The sequence below is a fragment of the Erythrolamprus reginae genome, chromosome 2 (assembly GCF_031021105.1).
Source record: "Erythrolamprus reginae isolate rEryReg1 chromosome 2, rEryReg1.hap1, whole genome shotgun sequence".
Lineage (NCBI taxonomy): Eukaryota > Metazoa > Chordata > Lepidosauria > Squamata > Dipsadidae > Erythrolamprus > Erythrolamprus reginae.
In genome coordinates, this window is record NC_091951.1 from 263,558,249 (window position 1) to 263,580,986 (window position 22,738).

Here is a 22,738-nt window from a genome sequence, read left to right on the forward strand (position 1 = left end):
TGGATAGACAAAAACATTGTGTGTGTGTGTATATACATACAGTGGTACCTCTACTTAAGAACTTAATTTGTTCCGTGACCAGGTTCTTAAGCAGAAACGTTCTAAGCAATTTTTCCCATAGGAATCAATGTAAAAGCAAATAATGCATGCAAACCCATTAGGAAAGAAATAAAAGCTCGGAATTTGGGTGGGGGGAGGAGGAGGAAGAAGACGAGGGGGAGAGTCGCTGCCGAGGGAAGAAGGTGAGGTGAGGGGAATAAAAAATTCCAAAACTTTAAGCCTTTAAAAAAAAAAAAGAGGGACTCTGAGGTGGTGAGGAGGAGCATGCGCCTCCAATACACCCGGTGCGAGGCTGCCTCCCATACACTGCCTCCCATACACTGGCTCCTGCTGCTGCTACCTGCTACCTCTTCCTTCCCATGCTAAAGGGCTTCCCTCTCCTTCGCTCGCTCACTTTGTAGCCGGCACCTTTCCTTCGCTGTGGTGACTCCTTCGCTGCCCAGAGCGAAGGGAGCGTTTCTTTTCTATGGGCGCTGGCAGAGGTTTATTCCCTGTCCAAGTGCCCAGAGAAAGGAAAATGCTTCGTTCGCTCTGGACTGCCAAAGCCTCCTAAGTGCCACCAAAAGGCTCCTTTGGCAGCGCAGATGGCCGGGATTAAAGGGGGAATGGCAAGAAACTGGCTGGGCCTTCGTGCTGCTCTTACATTTCCTGGGAAATTTTTCTGGGCTCGGGTTCTTAAGTAGAAAATGGTTCTTAAGTAGAGACAAAAAAATCTTGAACACTTCGTTCTTATCTAGAAAAGTTATAAAGTAGAGGCATTCTTAAGTAGAGGTACCACTGTATATGTGTATGTGCGTATGTATGTATGTGCGTATGTATGTATGTATGTATATATGTGTGTGTGTGTGTGTGTGTGTGTGTGTGTATTTGTTTTCGTAGATTTTCACAGGTATATGTATGTAGATTGTTCTGAGTTCGGGTTTTACCCCCTGTAATATTTTGAGTGTCTATGCGATGTTTCGGTGAAATCACATTCACCATCATCAGGCCACCCAATCTACTTGCAACATTTAAACCAAATCTCCACCCCCACCACTATTTATAAGGAACAAATGGCAGTTGCAAACAAACTATATTCAAAGCAGCACGAAGCTAACAACTTCAGCCTGATGATGGTGGATGTGATTTCACCAAAATGTTGCATAGACACACAAAATATTACACGGGATAAAACCCGAACTCAGAACAATCTGCATATATATACTGTATATATAAAATAGATCTAGCCTAGTCTCCCTTAATTTTCAAATTCAGCAAAAACATGTGACACACACACACACACACACACACATACATATATATATATATATATATATATATATAGAGAGAGAGAGAGAGAGAGAGAGACATGTAGATATATAGATATATGCACACAACATATAATGATGAGAGAATAGTGAAAAACAAAAGTCTCAAAACCCTCAGATTTGAAATGAGCACACTCTTAAAATATAGCCTGCCAAGCCAAGTACACGTTCAGCAGACATCTTGAGTATTAAATTCCCCCTAAACTTTTTCTTTTTCCCTTTAATTTGCTATTTAGAATATTACTTGACATATAACACACCCTCTTCCTTCCATATTGAAGAATTGTGGAATTAATAATCCAGCCAGTTTCTGACGCACCGTTTTATATTCTGAGCCATTTTTTCCTTGCATTTCCCTTAATACTATAGTTGCATATTCATCGATATATTCTCCTTTAACTGCTGTCACTTAAATTGTCATGCAGAACAGGGCAAATCAGGGTCAGTTTATGTAAGCGGTATCTCTCCAAAGAACTTCATCAGTCTTTATTTCAATGCATTATGCAAAAAAACTTGACATTAAGAGAGCCTTAACTGACAGCAAATGAAATCAATCACTAAATCACTAAGCCATAATAAACTCGTTCAAGTTGCAGATCAACCTTCCTTCTCCAGATCTCCACCTTAGCACCTCATCAAATTATATTTCCCCCCCCCAAAAAAATGCTGACAGTTCCATCGCCAAATCCAGTATTATCACATTATGAAATTTCAGAATGTTTGACTTTCGAAACTATTTTATAGGAACAAGGAAATAAACCCAGAATCAATGCAGACTGTTTGAGACTGGTAGCCGTAAAAAAAAAAGCAAAAGGATTGGGACAGGCGGTTAAGAGACAAACACAACTGGATCTGTCCTTAGTCAAAGGCAAGACTGAAAAAGTTCATTCCTCAACCTTTTCAAGTCTGTTCGTCAATATTCTCCCATCGATTTTTAAGGAGCTTCAACAGTGACCTTAGTTGCTCATTTCCACATGCAAAACATCCTGTCAAAAATAAGTCTTCTTCCCCTGTTTAAGCCTCAAAAGAAAGCTTTCAAGAATGAATGTGGCAACTTTTGACTTTTCTCTACATGGAAGTGTTTAATATAACTTGCTGCTTATGTCGAGGGGTAATGCAGCTTTCCCCTGTATGATTCTGTGTACTTCAAAACTATCTTATATAACTATAGCGCTGCGTTTCTCTATCGTTTTCTTTATATGTTTTCATCTCTATCTAAAATAAATCCCTGGAAATGTGTAGTATCACTGCTACAATGCAGTTAAATATAGTCATACAGTGATCCCTCGTTTTTCGCGGTGGATGCATTCCAAGACCACCCGTGAAAAATGAATTTCCGTGAAAGTGAAGTAGAGGAAAGATATTAATGTATTTAACGGGTATTTAAAACCCACCCTTTGCATTAAACAGTCATTCTATAATGTTTCTCAGCTGGAACTACATGTGATATCCTACCAGTTTTTTAAATAGAGTACAGTAGTACTGTAGAAGAATTTTATGAATTTTTAATGGATTTAATTGATTTAAGCCCCCTTTGAAAACCCGTGAAGTAGCGAATCTGCGAAAGATGAACCGTGAAGTAGCGAGGGATTACTGTATATCCTACATTTAAATATAACCAATCAATATCAATATCAACTTTATTTGATTAGTCAATCAACCATATCAAAGCGAGAAAAAAGACCACAGCGGCCGTCATAAAACTGTGATATATAACCATATATCAGTATGGTTGATTCAATGCTTTAACAATAACACATGATATTATACAGTATGTATGTTTTATATAGTGCTATTCATGATACTATGCACTGTACAGTCCCATGCACCTTACAGACAGACAAAAACGTGATATATGAGCATAGTCACATAGACTGCAAAGGTTTTAAATAAGTGATTAAAAAAGGGAGGGAGGTGCCCTCCCTTCAACTAGTACCTTCATCCTCAAAGCAGCAAATTATAGTTTATTTTGCAGACAAACCTAGCATAAGGTGACCAGATTTTAACATTGCTAAAGAGGGACACCATTGACAGGGGGATGGGGACGGAGGGTGGGTGTCTTGATTAAAAATATTTTTCGGTGTATAAGACGCTCCTAGATTTTAGAGGAGGAAAACAAGGAAAAAGTATTCTAAATCAAATGGTGTAATATTAAATAGTAATAGTAGAATAGAACAGAACAGAACAGAATTCTTTATTGGCCAAGTGTGATTGGACACACAAGGAATTTGTTTTGGTGCATATTCTCTCAGTATACATAAAAGAAAAAGGTACATTTCAAGAATCATCTGGTACAACACTTAATGATTGTCACAGGGTCAAATAAGCAATGAAGAAACAATCAATACTAATAAAAATCTTAGGATACAAGCAACAAGTTAGTCATACAGTCCTACATGGAAGGAAATGGATGATAGGAATGATGAGAAAAAAACTAGTAGAAATAGAAGTGCAGACTTAGTAAAAAGTTTGACAGTGTTGAGGGAATTGTTTGTTTAGTAGAGTGATAGCGTTGGGGAAAAACTGTTCTTGTGTCTAGTTGTCTTGGTCTGCAGTGTAATAGTAACCTCTCCAGCCACGAGGGGGTGGGTTTGTGGCTCCTGGTGTTTTCTGTGGAAAATGTCTCCCTTCCTTCTTTCCTTCTTTCCTTCCCTCCCTTCCTCCCTTCCTCTCTTTCCCTCCCTCCCTCTCTCTTTCCTTTTCTTTCTTTCTCTCCCCTTCTCTCTCTCATTTGTTTCCTTCTTCTCCCTCTTTCATTCTCTCTCTAAATCTTTCCCTCATTTCTCTCCCACTCTCTCCCTTTCATTTCTGTTTTTCTCTTCCCTCTCCCTCTCTTTTTCCTTCTCCCCCTTCTCTCTCTCATTTGTTTCCCTCTTCTCCCTCTCATTTTCTCTCTCTCTCAATCTTTCCCTCATTTCTCTCTCCCCCGCTCCCTTTCATTCTGTTTTTCTTTTCCCTCTCCCTCTCTTTTTCCTTCTTTCCCCTTCTCTCTCTCATTTGTTTGTTCTTCCTCCCCCTCGTTCTTTCCCTCCATCAGTTTCTCATTTTTCTCTTTCTCCTTTTCTCTCACATTCCCTCCCGCTCTCACTCCCCCCCCTCCTTTTCCCCTCCATCTCTGTCTCTCTGGGGACGAGGCAGCAGCCTATCCCACTTTTTCTTAGCTTGTCCTCTGGTTTCATGCAGAAACTGCAACACTTCCAGGTTTTACAGCCGGCCAAACAGGGTCGCCTCTTCTGCGCTCTACGCTCCACCCCCCAAGATGCGATGAGGGGACGCTTTGCCCGGTTCTCTGCAGCTGAGGAATGTTGCGAGGCCACCCGGTAGCTCCTGGCAGGAGGCGGGCGGCTTGGCCCTGGGGATGCCCCCGAAGATGGGAGAATGGAGTGGGGGCTGATGGAGCCGAGCCCCCTCTCCTGTGGACATGCCATTTTTAAAAAATGGGACTTTTAAAAAACCCAGCAGGATGTGGGACAAATAGGCAAAAAGTGGGACTGTCCCACAAAATTTGGGACGTCTGGTCACCTTAACGTAGCAGTATCTCATTAACTCTGGCTGATCTCAAAAAGCCAAGTAAGGCTAGATTGAAAAGACAAAGGAAAAAGACAATGAGAAACCATTCCCATTCCCATGTTAAGGTCCAGGGAAAAACATAAATCACAAAACCCACAAAATCAGCAAGAGTTGAGCTTGGCTTGAGAAGACTTTATCTTTTGGGGAGGGACATAAGCCTGAAACTAATAAAAAATGTCCCTTGCATCAAATTATACTCTTTGTTCATCACCTATACATGCTTTTTCTTCTTTTAATCTGATGCCAAGAAATGGCCTCTCAAATTGTCTTCACGCGGGCTTCTCAACCCTGGCAACATAAAGAAGGGTGATCCACACCAGGGATGGATTCCACTTACCTTCGCCACAAGTTTGCATCGCGCATCCCCATACAGTTCTGCTTCCTTGCATACTCAGTAGCTATAGCCAGCCCGAAACATAGCTGAGGATCTGATCAACTGTGCTTCAGGCGAAGGAATAAAGGTAAGTATACACCCAGGGGCAGGCGGGAGGGCCCTTTTTCAAGAAGCAGCAGAGGGGGGGGGAAACTCCTAACAGTACAAAGAAATCCAACCCCTCCCCAAAAAAGATGGCGGTGCCCACGGACCGAAACAGATTTGGGACACCATCGTGACATCACCAGTAGGTCACTACCACTCCAGGTGACCCAGTCCAAACTGGGAGGAACCCACCTCTGGTCCAAACATCTTAAGTTGCCAAGTCTACACAAAGTACGACCTTTACCAGCCCCTGGGGAACATATATAAAATAAACACTGTATCCCTTTCCAAAATCCCAACACAGTTTAGAAGAAAATCAAACACCCTGTGACACAGTGATCAAACCAGTAACATTTCTTAGAAGAAAAATAACAAAGCTTAGACTAAATCCACTTCCACACCAATTTTCACCTAAATTACCCTGTTTTAAAATGCTCCAGAAAGACCAGAAACCAAGCTTTGGCAAGGAGGCAATTTTCTACAGGAGAGGAGGACCCGTCAAATATATTGGTCCTAGGTTATTTAGGGCTTTCTGGGTCAATACCTATAATTGCGCTTGGAAAGAGGGGGAATTCATGCAAATTAATTTGCCCGGGAATAGGCTTCTCTTGGTGCCAGAGACCATCGTCGATTGGTTTTGAAAGCACCGGAGAGAGATGCAAATCATGAAATGCTTTGGGACCTAACGATATTGTATTTATATCTTCAGCAAGAATAAATTGTGTTAAAACCGTCCAAGGTGAGATAGTCAATGGGCTTCAGATCTGCTCCATAGTGTTGATCTGTGTATCTTGCATGCCAGCACACCATCGGTTTGAATGGAAAATAATGAGGACTACCACCTGGAAAAAGCACTTCTATTTGCCTTCAAAAAGTCTTGTAGAGTACTTTTTTTTTAAGATGCAGCATTTCCCCACAATGTTCCGAACAGACAAGAAACAACATAATTATCTTTGTATTTGTAGATAGATATTTTCCCTTGGGTCCCAAATGCTTATTTTCGCAGATCTTCTAGTGCTATTGAAAGAAGCAGAAAATGTAGCAGGAACAGAACATCATTTTGTGTTACATTTATCTTTGCTCAATTGATTAGAAGAGCAATCTTTTGCTCCTGTGTACAAGACGATATGATCAGCCATGACTACATCATACATGGATGCATAATTTACATAAAATAAATGGAGTACGTAAGCCCTTTATAAATTTATAATGATTATACTCTATCACTCAAAAGCAATATCAACACTTCCCACTGCTACTATAAAACTAGCTAACACCCTACTTCTCTTGCTGTAGCACTTTTCAGACAAAAAAACACGAAACGGGGGTATTACACGGGTAAACAAACTGTAGGTACTTTTTATATGTTACCTGTCTACACTTGCTACAACTCCTGTGTGCAAGAAAAATAAAGTTTCTCCTCACCTTCCCAGATTGTCATTTCCCTCATCACAAAAGGATGAGGAAGAAATAAGTACAGTGGTACATTGTCTTACGAACTTAATTGGTTCCAGGACGAGGTTCGTAAGGTGAAAAGTTCGTAAGACGAAACAATGTTTCCCATAGGAATCAATGAAAAAGCGATTAATGCGTGCAAGCCCAAAATTCACCCCTTTTGCCAGCCGAAGCACCTGTTTTCGCGCTAGTGGGATTTCCCTGAGGCTTCCCTCCATGAGAAACCCCACCTCCAGATTTTGTGATGCTGTAGGGGAATCCCAGCAGGGGAATCCCAGCATCGCAAAAACGGGCGCTTCACTGGCAACGGGAGTCCGGAGGTGGGGTTTCCCAGCAAGGGAAGCGTCAGTGAAACCGCAGCATTGCAAAAACACCGAAGTCCTTGAAATCCCACCTCCAGACTTTGGTGTTTTTGTGATGCTGCGATTTCGCAGAGACCCCCTCGCCAAGAAACCCCACTTCCGGACTTCCGTTGCCAGCTGAACTGCCCGTTTTCGCGCTGGTGGGATTTCCCTGAAGCATCGCAAAATCCAGAGGTGGGGTTTCCCATGGAGGGGAGCCACTGGGGAATCCCACCAGTGTGAAAACGGGTGCTTCGGCTGGCAACAGAAGTCCGGAGGCAGGGCATCCCAGCGGCGGTGGCGAGTTCGTAAGGTGAAAATAGTTCAGAAGAAGAGGCAAAAAAAATCTTAAACCCCAGGTTCATATCTTGAAAAGTTCGTATGATGAGGGGTTCATAAGACAAGGTATCACTGTATTCCTAAAATCTTTTCTGATTATTTCTCGCCCTCTTACGTCCCATAGAGTTTACATTTATTTTGCAAAAGTGAAGGATGCATGCATGCTTGTGTGTCTAGAGCTGTAGTGGGTTCTAAAACCCTTTACTATTGATTTGCGTGTGCACTCTCTCACACACGTGATACTACTGCACATGCATAAAAGTGTCCCGGGTGGGTGGGCGGAGCCTCCCACTGCCAGCGCTACTGGTAGCAACTGGTCTATAGCATACATAACATAGCACTTAATTAAGTTGCATCTTATTTGTTGATGAGTTGACAAAGTTTGGAATGACATACACAGTACCTCTTTCATACTCCCAAATATCTAGGAACCCTATCTATCCTGTGCCACCTTTGCAAGCCACCCAGCACTTCTTTTTCAGCCTCATGTAGCATTTTCTGACCTACACGCCTGTGTACCTCCTCACTTCCTCTCTTATCCAGCAACAGCAATCTGCCTGCTGGCTTTGAAATTCCATATCTATGTCTTCCACAATGACTTTTTCCCTACAAGCTTCCCACAGAAAAATGAATAGGGAAGCTGGTAACAAGGCAGGCGGGGAGGGAGGGACAGCAATCAAAAAAGCTAAAACAACCCTTGGTTGTATGAACAGAGACATAGAATCAAAATCACATGAAGTATTAGTATTACTTTATAAATCCTTAATAAGATCACACTTGAAATACCCTATCCAGCTTTGCTCACCACATTACAAAAAAGTTGTTGAGACTTTGGAAAAAGTGCCAAAAAGAGCAACTAAGATGATTAAGGGCCTGGAGACAAATACATATTAGAAATAATAATAATTAATAAAAATAATAATTTATTGGATTTGTATGCCGGCCCTCTCCGCAGACTCGGGGCGGCTAACAACAATGATAAAAACAGCATGTGACAATCCAATAATAAAACAACTAAAAACACTTATTATAAAACCAAACATACACACAGACATACCATGCATAACTTGTAATGGCCTAGGGGGAAGGAATATCTCAACTCCCCCATGCCTGGTGGTATAAACGAGTCTTGAGTAGTTTACGAAAGACAGGGAGGGTGAAGGCAATTCTAATCTCCAGGGGGAGTTGGTTCCAGAGGGCCGGGGCCACCACAGAGAAGGCTCTTCCCCTGGAGCCCGCCAAACGACATTGTTTAGTCAACGGGACCCGGAGAAGGCCAACTCTGTGGGACCTTATCGGTCGCTGGGATTCGTGCGGTAACCGGCGGTTCCGGAGGAATAGTTGCAGCGGTGGAAGTGATGTGCCGGTGCCTGGAGGCTGTTGGGGCCTGGATGGGTGTCAACAGACTCAAACTCAACCCGGATAAGATGGAGTGGCTGTGGGTTTTGCCTCCCAAGGACAATCCCACCTGTTCGTCCATTACCCTGGGGCGGAATTATTGACCCCCCTCAGAGAGGGTCCGCAACTTGGGCGTCCTCCTCGATCCACAGCTCACATTAGAAAACCATCTCTCAGCTGGTGCACCAGTTGCGGCCCTATCTGGACCGGGACTCATTGCTCACAGTCACTCATGCCCTCATCACCTCGAGGTTCGACTACTGTAATGCTCTCTACATGGGGCTACCTTTGAAAAGTGTTCGGAAACTGCAGATCGTGCAAAATGCAGCTGCGAGAGCAGTCATGGGCTTACCTAGGTATGCCCATGTTGCACCATCACTCCGCAGTCTGCATTGGCTGCCGATCAATTTCCGGTCACAATTCAAAGTGTTGGTTATGACCTTTAAAGCCCTTCATGGCATTGGACCAGAATATCTCCGAGACCGCCTCCTGCCGCACAAATCCCAGCGACCGATTAGGTCCCACAGAGTGGGCCTTCTCCGGGTCCCGTCAACTAAACAATGTCGGTTGGCGGGCCCCAGGGGAAGAGCCTTCTCTGTGGTGGCACCGGCTCTCTGGAACCAACTCCCTCCGGAGATTAGAACTGCCCCTACTCTTCCTGCCTTCCGTAAACTCCTTAAAACCCACCTTTGCCGTCAGGCATGGGGGAATTGAAACATCTCCCCCTGGGCATGTTTAATTTATACATGGTATGCTTGTGTGTGTGTCTGTTAGTATATGGGTTTTTTTTAAAAAAAATCTTTAAATATTTTAATTAATTGGATTATTTATGATTTGTTGCACTTGTTGTGAGCCGCCCCGAGTCTTCAGAGAGGGGCGGCATACAAAGCCAAATAATAAATAAATAAATAAATTGGGTATGGCTGATTTAGAAAAAAGAAGGACTAGGGGTGACATGATAGCAGTATTCCACATAGAAGCGGGGGACTACCTATTTTCCAAAACACCAGAAGGCAAGAAAATGGATGGAAACTAATCAAGGAGAGAAGCAACCTGGAATTAAGAAGAAATTTCCTAACGGTGAGGAAAATTAACCTGTAGAACAGCTTGACTTTGGAAGTTGTGGATGCTTCATCACTGGGTTTTTTAAAAAGAACACATGAAGTCACCTGTTTGAAATGGTAAAGAGTCTCCTGTTTGAGCAGAGGGGTTAGACTAGAAGACCTCCAAGATACCTTCCAGTTCTATTCTGACTGATTGGTTTCCAAGGCTCCTTGCAAGCTTCTACCAAGAAAACTCAATGCAAAATCAACAGGAAGTCAAAAGTCACACCTATTCCCACTACTTTTTTGCCTGTCCATGGTCATTTTGTTTTTGAACATGAAGACAAATGAAATGCAATAAAACAAAGAATAAAAAATGAATTTCAGAAAAACTGAATGCAAATACATTGAATAGTTACTATGTGAGCAGAGATGTTGCCCTAAGACTAAGAAGACTATGGAACAGTCTCTCACTCTTTGCCAAATCTACTTCACAGGCTAGTCTTTAGGGAGAAAACAGGAGGGAATGTTATGTATGCTACCTTTGGTTCTTTAAGGAAAGTGGTGTAGAATTCAAACAAACTAACCAACCCAACAAGCTAGCTATGAGATAGCGAGGCGTTCACATATGCACGGTACAAAATAACAAGCACAAAATGTAATCAATATCATAATGATTGCTTTCTCCTCTTTGTATAATTTAGATGTCAATCATATACCCACATACATTTGGAAACAATACCAAAAGTAATAGGGTCAATATATATGCTGTCACCTCGGAAAAGAAATGTACATATTCTTCAACAATATGGCCATTACCATCTATGAGTCAGCTATTTGGAAAGTGAAATTAATTAATTATTTCCTTTTAAAAAGAAATAACTTGTTGTGGATAACATGTTGTCAGATCTAGTTTGGGTCTCTGTTTATGATAACCATTTGCAAGATAAATATAAGTATTTTGGTATTATCCAAGAAATGTCACTAGGTCTCTTCCCACTCTACCTGCTGTGCCGGGGTGGCACAGCAGGTAGAGTGCTGTACTGCAGGCCACTGAAGCTGACTGTAGATCTGAAGGTCAGCGGTTCAAATCTCATCACCGGCTCAAGGTTGACTCAGCCTTCCATCCTTCCGAGGTGGGTAAAATGAGGACCCGGATTGTGGGGGCAATATGCTGGCTCTGTTTAAAAAGTGCTATTGCTAACATGTTGTAAGCCGCCCTGAGTCTAAGGAGAAGGGCGGCATAAAAATTGAATAAATAAATCAAAGATTTGATTTGATTTGATTTGATTTGATTTGATTTGAATGCCGCCCCTCTCCGCAGACTCGGGGGCGGCTAACAACAGTGATAAAAAACAGCATGTAACAATCCAATACTAAACAACTAAGAAACCCCTTATTATAAAACCAAACATACATACAAACATACTTTTATGCCATGATTTTTCTGTTGTAACCACACTTTGTGTAGGAAATGGATATAGACATGCAGAACAAGGAAGGACAACTTCATATCAGGATATAATTGTATAATTGGTGTGAATTCAAATACTGCTATGATACATGTGTCACGATATCCCACTGACACCCACGGAATCGATATTTGCTTGGGCACAAAATGTAGAGTTTTATTAGTTTTAGTCACAATTTTAGTGCTACGCTTATGCATAGTATACTATGCAAAAGATGAATCCTTTCACAAGTTACTCTTCCCCTAACTCCACTGATGCCCACAGAAAGGATGTTTGTTTTCTCAAGCCCAAAATGCAGAGTTGTATTTAGTTTTAGAAAACAACAGTACTAGGACTATGGAAAGATAAAACCTTTCGCAAAAACACTTGAAACACACTGTCTGTGGGATCCTTCTGAATAAGCAGGAAAGGAAATTTCATTTTAGGAGCACTATTTTCTGATTAAACACCTTGACGTCTACATCCATTGTCAGAGTGGCCTTTGTCATCAGAAAGTGTCATATAGAAAGCGCCTAAAAAAGATTTAAAGGAAACACTAGAATCTTTGTCAGCAGTTGAATAACTCCAGTTGGCATAGCAATCAGTTGCCGGGGTGCACCTCGCACTCTTTTTTTTTTCTTATGTGACACAATGCCAATGACAGCCTGTGACATTGATAAGAAGCAACTGTTTCTATTTCTCAGCCGCTTGGAATATTTTTATATTTATTCCTCCAAAATAATTTTCTTTTTTAAAAGGGAGTCTAAGCCAGACTCTCCCTCCTTTAAACCACCCTTGAATATACATTAGGCACAGTTTTCTTTGCCGAATCATTCCTTCAGTACCTGAATAGTCCATTTAAAACACAAAAATGTGTGTGTGTGCGTGTGTATGTATACCATATTTCTCAATCACTGACAGATACCTCGTGGAAACCTTTATTTCTAGCACGGGTTAATGTTTCAGGAGATTTGGTGGGTGCAGAAAGGTTATGGAAGACTCTGACCTGGAATGCTATAACCTCTGGCCGGCCTTTCAGCCCTTCCATTGCAAAGGTCTCCAGGTGCAGCTTAGGCAGCTGCAGGGCGAAGTCATTCCTGCTTGCTGTAGTCCATGACAGCGAGATCTGATCTCTGACCTAAAAGGGAAAAAACAGTATCAATGGTAATTCCCCTTCAGACACATTAACTGGGATGAAGTGGGTCCCCTTGAGTCCACTGAGTGGACTTGCATTGATTGCTGGACCTGAAATCCATGAATAAATTTAGGACTAATTGATTTTTCGTTGCAAATAAATCTCTAATTCAGAGTGCTGGGAGAGAATGTTAAGAAGAAAAAAGCTTCCTCCTCTCTAGGCTGAAATGAGATAGGAAAGAAAGTCACTTAAGGCTCTCCGTTCAAGTGGGGCTGCACTCAGCTCAACACCGAATGCATGGGGTCTAGATTTAAGACCGTCAGATGTACAATAAGAGGGACACCACATTAATTTCAGCAAACATGCCACCAGTGAACCTCTCTTTTTTAAAAAAGCTCGCACATTCACATAAATATCTCACTCTCATCAAAGGAAACACTTTTAAGTTAATGAAGCTGTGATGTAGCAAAATTAGATTAGATAATGGAAATATTTTTAAGACTTCAGCTGCAGAACAGCTAATAAGAAGTGGCCATAAGTGCCTGAGGAAGCACCGAGTTCAAATATCAAAGTATTTTAACAGTAGTAAGGATTACCTGGACAAATAAAAGGGAACAAAAATAAAATGCATGCTTTTTCCAATGCCAAGTAATTGGGATTTAAAATATTTCTATGTTTAAGAAACAACAAAACACGGAGCACGGTAAATTAGAGAGATCCATGTACTTGTGTGGACAACTACAATCTTATGCAATTGGTATTGTACTGCCACCTTCTGTTAAGGTGAGCAATACCTTCACTCATCCATAAAAATACAATGGGCAATATTTATAGTTTTTGATTGTTATTTCTATTTATACAAGATCACATTCTAAGCATAGAGACTACAGAATAAGCCTATTAGGTAGGGGGCCTTCAACTGAATATTACAAATGATCTTCCAGTAATACCAGAAAAATATCCACAGATATCTTTATGTCTGCTCATCTCCAGAAGTCAGAAGCATTTTTTTTCTACTTTTAAGTAACAAGTGTCAATATTACATGTGAATTGTAAACTATAAATTAGGTTAAACCGATTATCTCAACATTTAAACAACAACAACCCAGCATCATTACCCATAGTTTATTAGTGTACTTTGAACTAATTATGGAGATTCATTAATTAGATTTGGATGGATTTTAACAAAACTACATAAGATTTTTTTTTAATAGACAGAAATATGGAAATTTCTCATCTCCATCTTCCTTGAAGGGAAAGGTACAGAATATACAAGAGGTCATAACTTATTATTACTTTTGGAACACAGATAACAAGGCTTCCTTCCAAATAGGCAGTACTGTGTTATATACAAATGGGTTTTTTAAAAAAATAGGAAAGAAGTCAGTTGCTGCACACCTGATTTTGTCATCTTAGTTTGAAAACTCTACTCTTGCAGTAATTAAACTGAACTGTACAGTCTTGTATCTCAGAAGCAATATGCAGCAAAAATCTTTTTAGAATGGAAACATACAAATCGTTCCAGCCACATTCTCCTGCCCTGCCAGTAATTGATGCAATAGTTTACTACATAAACATTAACACAATCATAAAAATGACTGCTGCATTCCACATTATTAGGAAGTGCCTTTTGTATTAATCATTCTATGCCTATGTTTTTCCTTCTAAGTCATGAAGATGTTTAGGAAATCACTGTTTTTATCATTCTTTTTTTTTATTAGTGTGTGTGTGTGTGTGTGTGTGTGTTTGTGTGTGATTCCTGATGATGTGTTAAATCAAGTGCTGGAGATCTACATACTCTGCACCCTGGTCTATGGGAATAGGGAATCTTACATTTCCCTGGTTGATATAAAGAATTCCTATCAATATTGGTAGCTGTCAAAGGTATGCACTATAATACAATTTTTATAACGGTGTGGGCCCTCCACGCATTTCTATCTGAAATTTCTAGGTTTAGAGTAGAGAGTCTAGAAGAACAAAAACCATCTCTTGGGCCTTCTACGGTATATATAATTTTGTCTAGATAATCATGTTGTCTAATGTACTACAAATGTCATTTTACTATATCTATAACAATACATTATCTCACTTGAATTGTTGTAGACTATATATGTTAGCTTTTCGTCTTCTCATTGTAGCCTATGTGCACCCAGATAAAAGAAAACGTTAATGTGGATTAAGGTTCTAAGAATTTATCAACATCAAACCACCAGTGTTTTGCCTTCTACCCTTCTGAACCATAGTCAATAGATCTAAATATTTTACTGCACCCTGGCCAATTCATTGTTTGATGTTTAAAAACGCACCCGGAATCAAAGAAAATTTATTAAATTTGAGCCCCCAAATGAGATACTATTAGCTTTGAAAGTCAAGTTTAACTGCGATATTGATGATTCTCTTTTTTCTGTGACAAAATCCACCAGGGAAACCCCTGATGTCAAAGTACCAAAGCAGATTGCTAATACTGAAGGAGGAGGGGAGGAACAGCGCAAAGGAGAAGAGAGGGTGAGGCGAGAGAGGGAGAGATAAACAATGTAGATGCTGCAAAGATACAACAGCGGCAGGGCCAAGTCCTTTCACCTCTACTTATTTCTGCTTTGGTCCTTTGCCGTTAGGTTATAACAATAAATTGGACAGTAAAAGAAGGAACATATCTTTAGAATGCAGTATAAGGTTAGGTCATCAGCCAAAAGGAATGTAAATGTTCCTCAGATGTAAAACTCCAGATTACAAAAGTCCAAATATTTATCCTAATGTTTTAATTATTTAGAATGGGCTGCATTGTGTCTTCTTCCTTTTCTTTTCTTTTCTTTTCTTTTCTTTCTCTTCCTTCCTTCCTTTCTTTCTTTCTACCTTCCTTCCTTTCTTACCTTCTACCTTCCTTCCTTCCTTCCTTTCTTTCTTTCCTTCTACCTTCCTTCCTTCCTTTCTTTCCTTCTACCTTCCTTCCTTACCTCCTTCCTTCCTTTCTTTCTTTCCTTCTACCTTCCTTCCTTTCTTTCTTTCCTTCTACCTTCCTTCCTTCTTTCTTTCCTTTCTTTCTTTCTTTCCTTCCACCATCCTTCCTTACCTCCTTTCTTTCTTTCTTTCTTTCTTTCTTTCTTCCTTCTCTTCTCTTTTCTTCCCTTCCTCCTTCCTTCGCTAAACTACTTAACTAATGGAGGGGAGTTTCTTCTGATTATTTTCAATGTTGTTTATTAAATTTAAACCTTACATGAACAAGGGAGAGATGCTTCAGTTATACATAATGCTCCTTTCCCGCTCTGTCCAATTTACAACTGCAGTTGGGGACTCTGTTTTTTGAATATTGCTATTATAGCCTAAACGTTAATTCACAGGGACAATTAGCACTGTCACTGTTGTACAGGAGAAGGGTTTTTTCCCCTGCTTTCCTTCCTGACATGCTATGAAATCTGTGGGGTTTTTTTAATAGGAAGATGCATTTCCATTGTGTGAAAAGTCTTCTCTGCAGTTTGGAATGTTATAGTACAGCTCAGGGAAAAGTAGATATTTGAGGTTTTACATTTCCACTAATGCCCACTAATTCAGTGTACTTACAAAAGAATATCCCCTTCACACATTTTCCCACAGTGTTGATCTGTAGCATAAAAGAAAGCACCTAAGTGTATGGTTAAAATCTGGCATGCTGCATACAAACTGTAGATTTTCAGGACTTCAAAGCTATGGGAAGACAGGACATTATCCATGTGTCCTTTCCGTCTGAGGTTGAAAATAATCCCTCAAAACTAAAAGCAATTGTTTAACAAAACTGTACAAAAGGGGGAAAAAATGGAATGAAGGGGCTCTACATATATTTCCCGGAAAGCACTGGAGGTTTTTTTCCTACACAAAGAAAAATATTTTCTACTAAAGAAGATAAGATGCTTCCCAACTTTGATAGGATTACGCTGTGAAGGAAATTGCAGAACTTAGTCCAATCTTTGTTTAGGGTTTTTAGAATACGGGTGTGATCAATACAAAGGCAAACTGACATCTTTTTTTCTGTACATATTTTAAAAGTATTCCTAAAATCTGCAAATATATTCTAAAAAATAGAAGATCAAAGCTTGTGTCTTGCCTGAAGATTCTATTTTCCATTGTGAACTGAGATTCTTTAATTTTTCATGCATCCAAACATACATACCTGTATTTTAAAAATAGAGTTATTGATTTATATCTGTTGTACAAAGCATATTATCCTGAGACAGTATGTAGACAACTATGGTTTGGGTGATGTTGAAGGGAAATAGATAAAAAGTGGAAGCATCTAAAGATACAAGATGATTGTTTACAAACCAGTTTTTAGATGTGACACAATTTTTTTTAAAATTAATGAATCAGGTAACACATGTGGTAAAGAAATCTATATATAGGAGCTTAAATTTATTCACAGGTAACACTGGGTAAGAAGTCCCCAAAATGTAAAGACTACATATGCTTATTTTCTTCTAATTTCTACATTTTGGAAACAGAGGCAGTTTTCTGGGGGAACTGAGACGAGACCCTTGGTGAGAAAAGGAGGGGTATAAAGGTGTCAAAAGTTAGCTTGTAATTAAAATTTTCTACTTGATGGTGCATCTGGGAACATTTTCCAGATGATTTATGCAAACAGATACAATAAAGGCAGATTTGTCTGCAGTAGCTATGATAGGCATGGGAATTTTGCATATGTAGCCATTGCTAAAATCCTTTCTCTTCGCTGTGATTTAAAAAAAATACCCCAATTTGAACAAATACTGTAAAAATATAAAGTATTTTTATATGAAGCAAACAATAAGGAACTATCATTCCACATTGCTATTACTGTGTTCAGCTGGTCTCGGATTCTTCCTCCTTTCTCAAAAGACCTTGCCCAATGCAACACAGCAACAGTCCATAGAGGACATGGAAAGCGGGCCATTTTTCCCATATAGAATAAAATAGAATAGAATTTTTATTGGCCAAGTGTGATTGGACACACAAGGAATTTGTCTTGATGCATATGCTCTCAACGTACATAAAATAAAATATACATTTGTCAAGAATCATGTGATACAACACTTAATGATTGTCATAGGGGTCAAATAAGCAATGAAGAAGCAATATTGATAAAAATCTTAGGATATACGCAACAAGTTACAGTCATACAGTCAACATGGGAGGAAATGGGTGATAGGAATAATGAGAAAAACTAGTAGAATAGAAGTGCAGATTTAGTAGAAAGTCTGACAGTTTTGAGGGAATTATTTGTTTAGTAGAGTGATGGCGTTCGGGAAAAAACTGTTCTTGTGTCTAGTTGTCTTGGTGTGCAGTACTCTGTAGCGACGTTTTGAGGGTAGGAGTTGAAACAATTTGTGTCCAGGATGCGAGGGGTCAGTAAATATTTTACCCGCCCTCTTTTTGGCTCGTGCAGTATACAGGTCCTCAATATCAAGCTACTCTAAGAATGATTAAAAGCAGGTGCCCAAATTATCTTGTTTTCCTTCACCCTCCTCTGCCGTTCTTTTAAGGCTATAACCTTAAAAGTCAGAGAATCTGGATTTTATCATCCTAATAACCTTTAGCTCCTTGATGGGAGCTTTCCCAGCTGAATGGTGGGGCATAGATGCTAGGGAGAAAAGAGAAAGGCAAGGTTATTCTTTGAACAATGTATAAAAATGGGGTTTTCATAATGAAAGCTAAAGACAAAGGACATTCCACCGAAGGCTCTGGGGATCACAGGCTAACTTGGAAGGCATGATACCACCATGTTTTAGAAATCACTCACACTACACCCGAAACTATGAAGCAAAGCAATAAATATGCAGAGGCTGCAGTTTTAAAAATGGGCTGTTTCAATAGTCTCATTCTCACTTTTTAACTTTTAAAACACACACATAGCATACATTTCCGTAAAATGAAAAGAAATGTTATTAAAGCTTTTAGAGCAAGCAAAAGCAGAAAAAGAGATAAGCATTATACATTGGACCAAAGGGTCTGGATCCCAATTAGGCTCATGTCTCAGTTGTGCGCTGAAATTGATCAAAATAGACGCATAAACATCTAGAATTAGTAACATGTTTATAGGTTTAGGCCTAATTATTTAGTATTTAACTCACCTGCTGGGGGAATTTGTTTACAAACTACAACATACATAGAAGGAGCAAACGATTCTTAATTTCAGCTTTTGGGAAATTATTGTTATTATTATTATTTATTAGATTTGTATGCCGCCCCTCTCCGAAGACTCAGGGCGGCTCACAACAGTAATAAAAACAGTATAATAATGGAACAAATCTAATAATAGAAGTTTACATAAAAAAACCCAACAATTAAAAGCCATACAACACATACATACCAAACATAAAATCTAAGAAAGCCTGGGGGAGATGTCTTAGTTCCCCCATGCCTGGCGATATAGGTGGGTCTTGAGTAACTTGAGAAAGACAAGGAGGGTGGGGGACGTTCTAATCTCCGGGGGGAGTTGATTCCAGAGGTCCAGGGCCGCCACAGAGAAAGCTCTTCCCCTGGGGCCCGCCAAACAACATTGTTTGGTCGACGGAACTCAGAGAAGGCCAACTCTGTGGGACCTTATCGGCCGCTGGGATTCGTGCAGTAGGAGGTGGTTCCAGAGGTATTCCGGTCCAATGCCATGAAGGGCTTTAAAGGTCATTACCAACACTTTGAATTGTGACCGGAAACTGATCTGCAGCCAGTGCAGGCCACGGAGTGTTGTAGAAACGTGGGCGAATCTAGGAAGCCTCACGATAGCTCTCGCGGCCGCATTCTGCATGATCTGAAGTTTCCGAACACTTTTCAAAGGTAGCCCCATGTAGAGAGTGTTGCAGTAATCGAACCTCGAGGTGATGAGGGCATGAACGACTGTGAGCAATGACTCCCTGTCCAAATAGGGCTGCAACTGATGCACCAGGTGAACCAAAATGGTCCAAGAACTCTGATTTGTTGTGTTTGCTCAATATTAACCAATATTTACTTATGCTTATAAACATGATTCCAACATTAGTTTAAATTTGTTGATTTCCAACCATTGTTTCTTGTCTTGCCTTTTGATGCCTTTCACCCCCACATCTCTGTAGCAGCATCTCAAATATTAGAACAGTGCTATCATATCATCCTCTAGACCTTCTGTTCATTAGACTAAACATAGCCAATTCCTGTCACCATTCTTTGTATGTTTTAGCATCCAGCCACCTAATCATTGTTGCTGTTCTCTGTGCTGTTTCCAGAGTCTCAACATCTTATTTTATGTCATGGTGACCAGAACTGGATGCAGTATTCCAAGTGTCTTCTTCATCTTCTGAGGCAAATTCTTTATTTCCCAGCAACTCTATGAAGGTAGCTTTAGGTGAAACATGGTAATTAGACCAAATCACCCAATGGATTTTTTTGGTTGAATGAGCACATGAATTGGGTTTTTTAGGAATTTTCATTCTAGCAATACCTCATTCACACTGGTTAATTTTCAGCACTCCTTGTACCAAATACTAAATCTGCATTTGAAATTTGTTAACTACTGGAGAATGTCTTTGATACAGGAGAAATTTCCTAACAGGGAGAGGAACCAACCAACCAACCAAATATCTTGCCTTCAGAAGTTGTGGTTGCTCCTCCACTGGAAGTCCATGGAGATTCACAGTCATCCAAGTCATGCTTCTCCCAAAGGTGCTTTTTCAACATACAACTGGACTTTATTGTTTTTCTTTGACGACATTTCACTTCTCATCCAAGGAGCTTTGCAATGTTTGCACACCCATTCCCTCCCCCCACACTCCCTTCCTATACTGCCCCTGCACACGTGTACAATCCCCCCATCCCTGCACATGCACACAGACCTCATTGAAGCCTGGGACGGTGAAAAAACAGCCACAACAGGCAAACCGGAAGTCCATTTTTCTGAACTTCCGTTTTGCCTGTTGGGCTGTTTTTTGCACTCTGGGGCTTCAGGAAGTTCCCTGAAGCTCTGGAGTATTAAAAACAGCACAAAGGGGAAACCAGAGGTCACTTTTTCTGAACTTAAAGTTTGCCTGTTGGGTGTTTTTTGCACTCCGGGGCTTCAGGGAAGCGAAATGACCTTCCTCGAGACCAAAATATCAGCTGGCTGGTGCGCTCATGCACACTATAGCTGACATAGGGACACATTTTGCATGCCTTCCAATAAGGCTCAGGGTGTTACCTGTGGTTCACCATCATGGGCATAGGTCTCCTGTTAAAGCTGCAGCTTGGGTTAGAAGACCTTCGGGGGTCTTCTATATTCTATGTTATAGACTAGGCTAGGCTAGGCTAGGCTAGGCTAGGCTAGGCTAGGCTAGCCTAAGGCTAGGGCTAGGCCTTGGGCTAGGGCTAGGGCTAGGGCTAGGGCTGGGCTGGGCTGGGATGGGATGGGATGGAATAGAATAGAATAGAATAGAATAGAATTCTTTATTGGCCAAGTGTGATCGGACACACAAGGAATTTGTCTTGGTGCATATGCTCTCAGTGTACATAAAAGAAAATATAGATCTGTCAGGAATCATGAGGTACAACACTTAATGATTGTACTAAAGAGTGAGGGAAGAGTTCCATATACGGAAGCCAGATCTGTTTGGCAGGATAAAAAATATAATCACCAGTAACCTCTAAAATCAGTGTTAGTTCTTTAACTCCTCAGGAAGAGCAACATGACTTATTTTACCTACAGGAGGTAAAGTGAGAGCAAAACTCAAATTGCTGGACCTGGGGAAAATCTGATGATGGGAAGGAGTAGATAGCTTTCATAATGATTAAATGCTAAAAGATGTTACAGGTTGTGTTCCAAATGGAAGGAAGGCTAAGGCTTCCTTTCCAGAAGCAATATAGACTTTTTAACGATTGCAGCAACCATGACAATATTCCAATATGTTATTGGACCAACAAAAATTGAAGACATACTCTTGATTTGTTTTGCCCAACTAGGTAGAAGAATGGTGGATCAAGAGGGAGACAGCTTTCATTAATTGTTGAAGTCAATTTGTTCAAGTCAACTTATAAAGGTTTTCCCAAGGGTCTCAGAGGCCAAATCCCTATGTTACCACAAAGCTCTTCCAAAATATCAATTATTTCAAAATATACAAATGAGACTATTAATTCTGTTTGACAACAAATTGCCTTTTGGTTTATTTTCTTAGCTCAGTTTGGAGTTGTTTTTTTTTACTACAGAAGCATTGGTTTAATATTACTGCTGTTTTATAGTAATTATAAAATTGCTTTTGTTTTCATTTTGTTTTATTGCACTCTCTCTGAAAGATGAGAAGGAAATGAATGCCATTATTTTAACAAACAGATTTTAGTATTTTAGAAAAAATAAATTTCTGCATGTTAAAGACAGGTTTAAAGTCTAACTATCCATAACAACCTAAATTTGTAAATCCCAATGCATTTTAAATGTTTATTTGTTAATATATCACAAGATGTTTTTCACAGATAAAAATGGTGGGAAAGTTTTTTTAAAAAAAAAAAAATACATACCCACCCACATATACACACATTAACACCCTTGAAAATGTCCAAAGATACTTCACCAGAAGAGCCCTTCACTCTTCCACTCGAAATAGAATACCCTATGAGACTAGACTTTCAATCCTGGGCCTAGAAAGTTTAGAACTAAGACCCCTTAAACAAGATCTAAGTATTGCCCACAAGATCATATGCTGCAACGTCCTGCCTGTTGGTGACTACTTCAGCTTCAACCACAACAACACAAGAGCACACAACAGATTTAAACTTAATATTAACCACTCCAAACTTGACTGTAAAAAATATGACTTCAGTAACCGAGTTGTCGAAGCATGGAACTCATTACCGGACTCCATAGTGTCATCCCCAAACCCCCAACACTTTACCCTTAGATTATCTACAGTTGACTTATTCAGATTCCTAAGAGGTCAGTAAGGGGCGAGTACAAGTGCACTAGAGTGCCTTCCGTCCCCTGTCCTATTGCTCTCCTATATCTCCTATACCTTTCTTCTATTCCTATATCTCTTCTTCTATTCTTTCATTGATATGTTCTATTACTATACCTTCTTTTCTATTATTTCTTAGATATATTTTACTATGAGTATCTCCTCTATAACCTTCATCATGTATTTTACTATATGTATATAGATATACAGTGTTCCCTCGATTTTCACGGGGGTTACGTTCCAAGACCTCCCGCGAAAGTTGATT

General features: G+C 40.1%; 1 protein-coding gene across 1 annotated transcript in view; it reads right to left on the bottom strand.

Moving 5' to 3' along the window:
* The window catches only part of CCDC171 (coiled-coil domain containing 171), a 222,465-nt gene that overhangs the window by 49,300 nt on the left and 150,427 nt on the right, over positions 1–22,738 (bottom strand). The window contains 1 exon segment of the mRNA XM_070736888.1: positions 12,449–12,580. Coding sequence (XP_070592989.1) covers positions 12,449–12,580 — 132 coding nt within the window.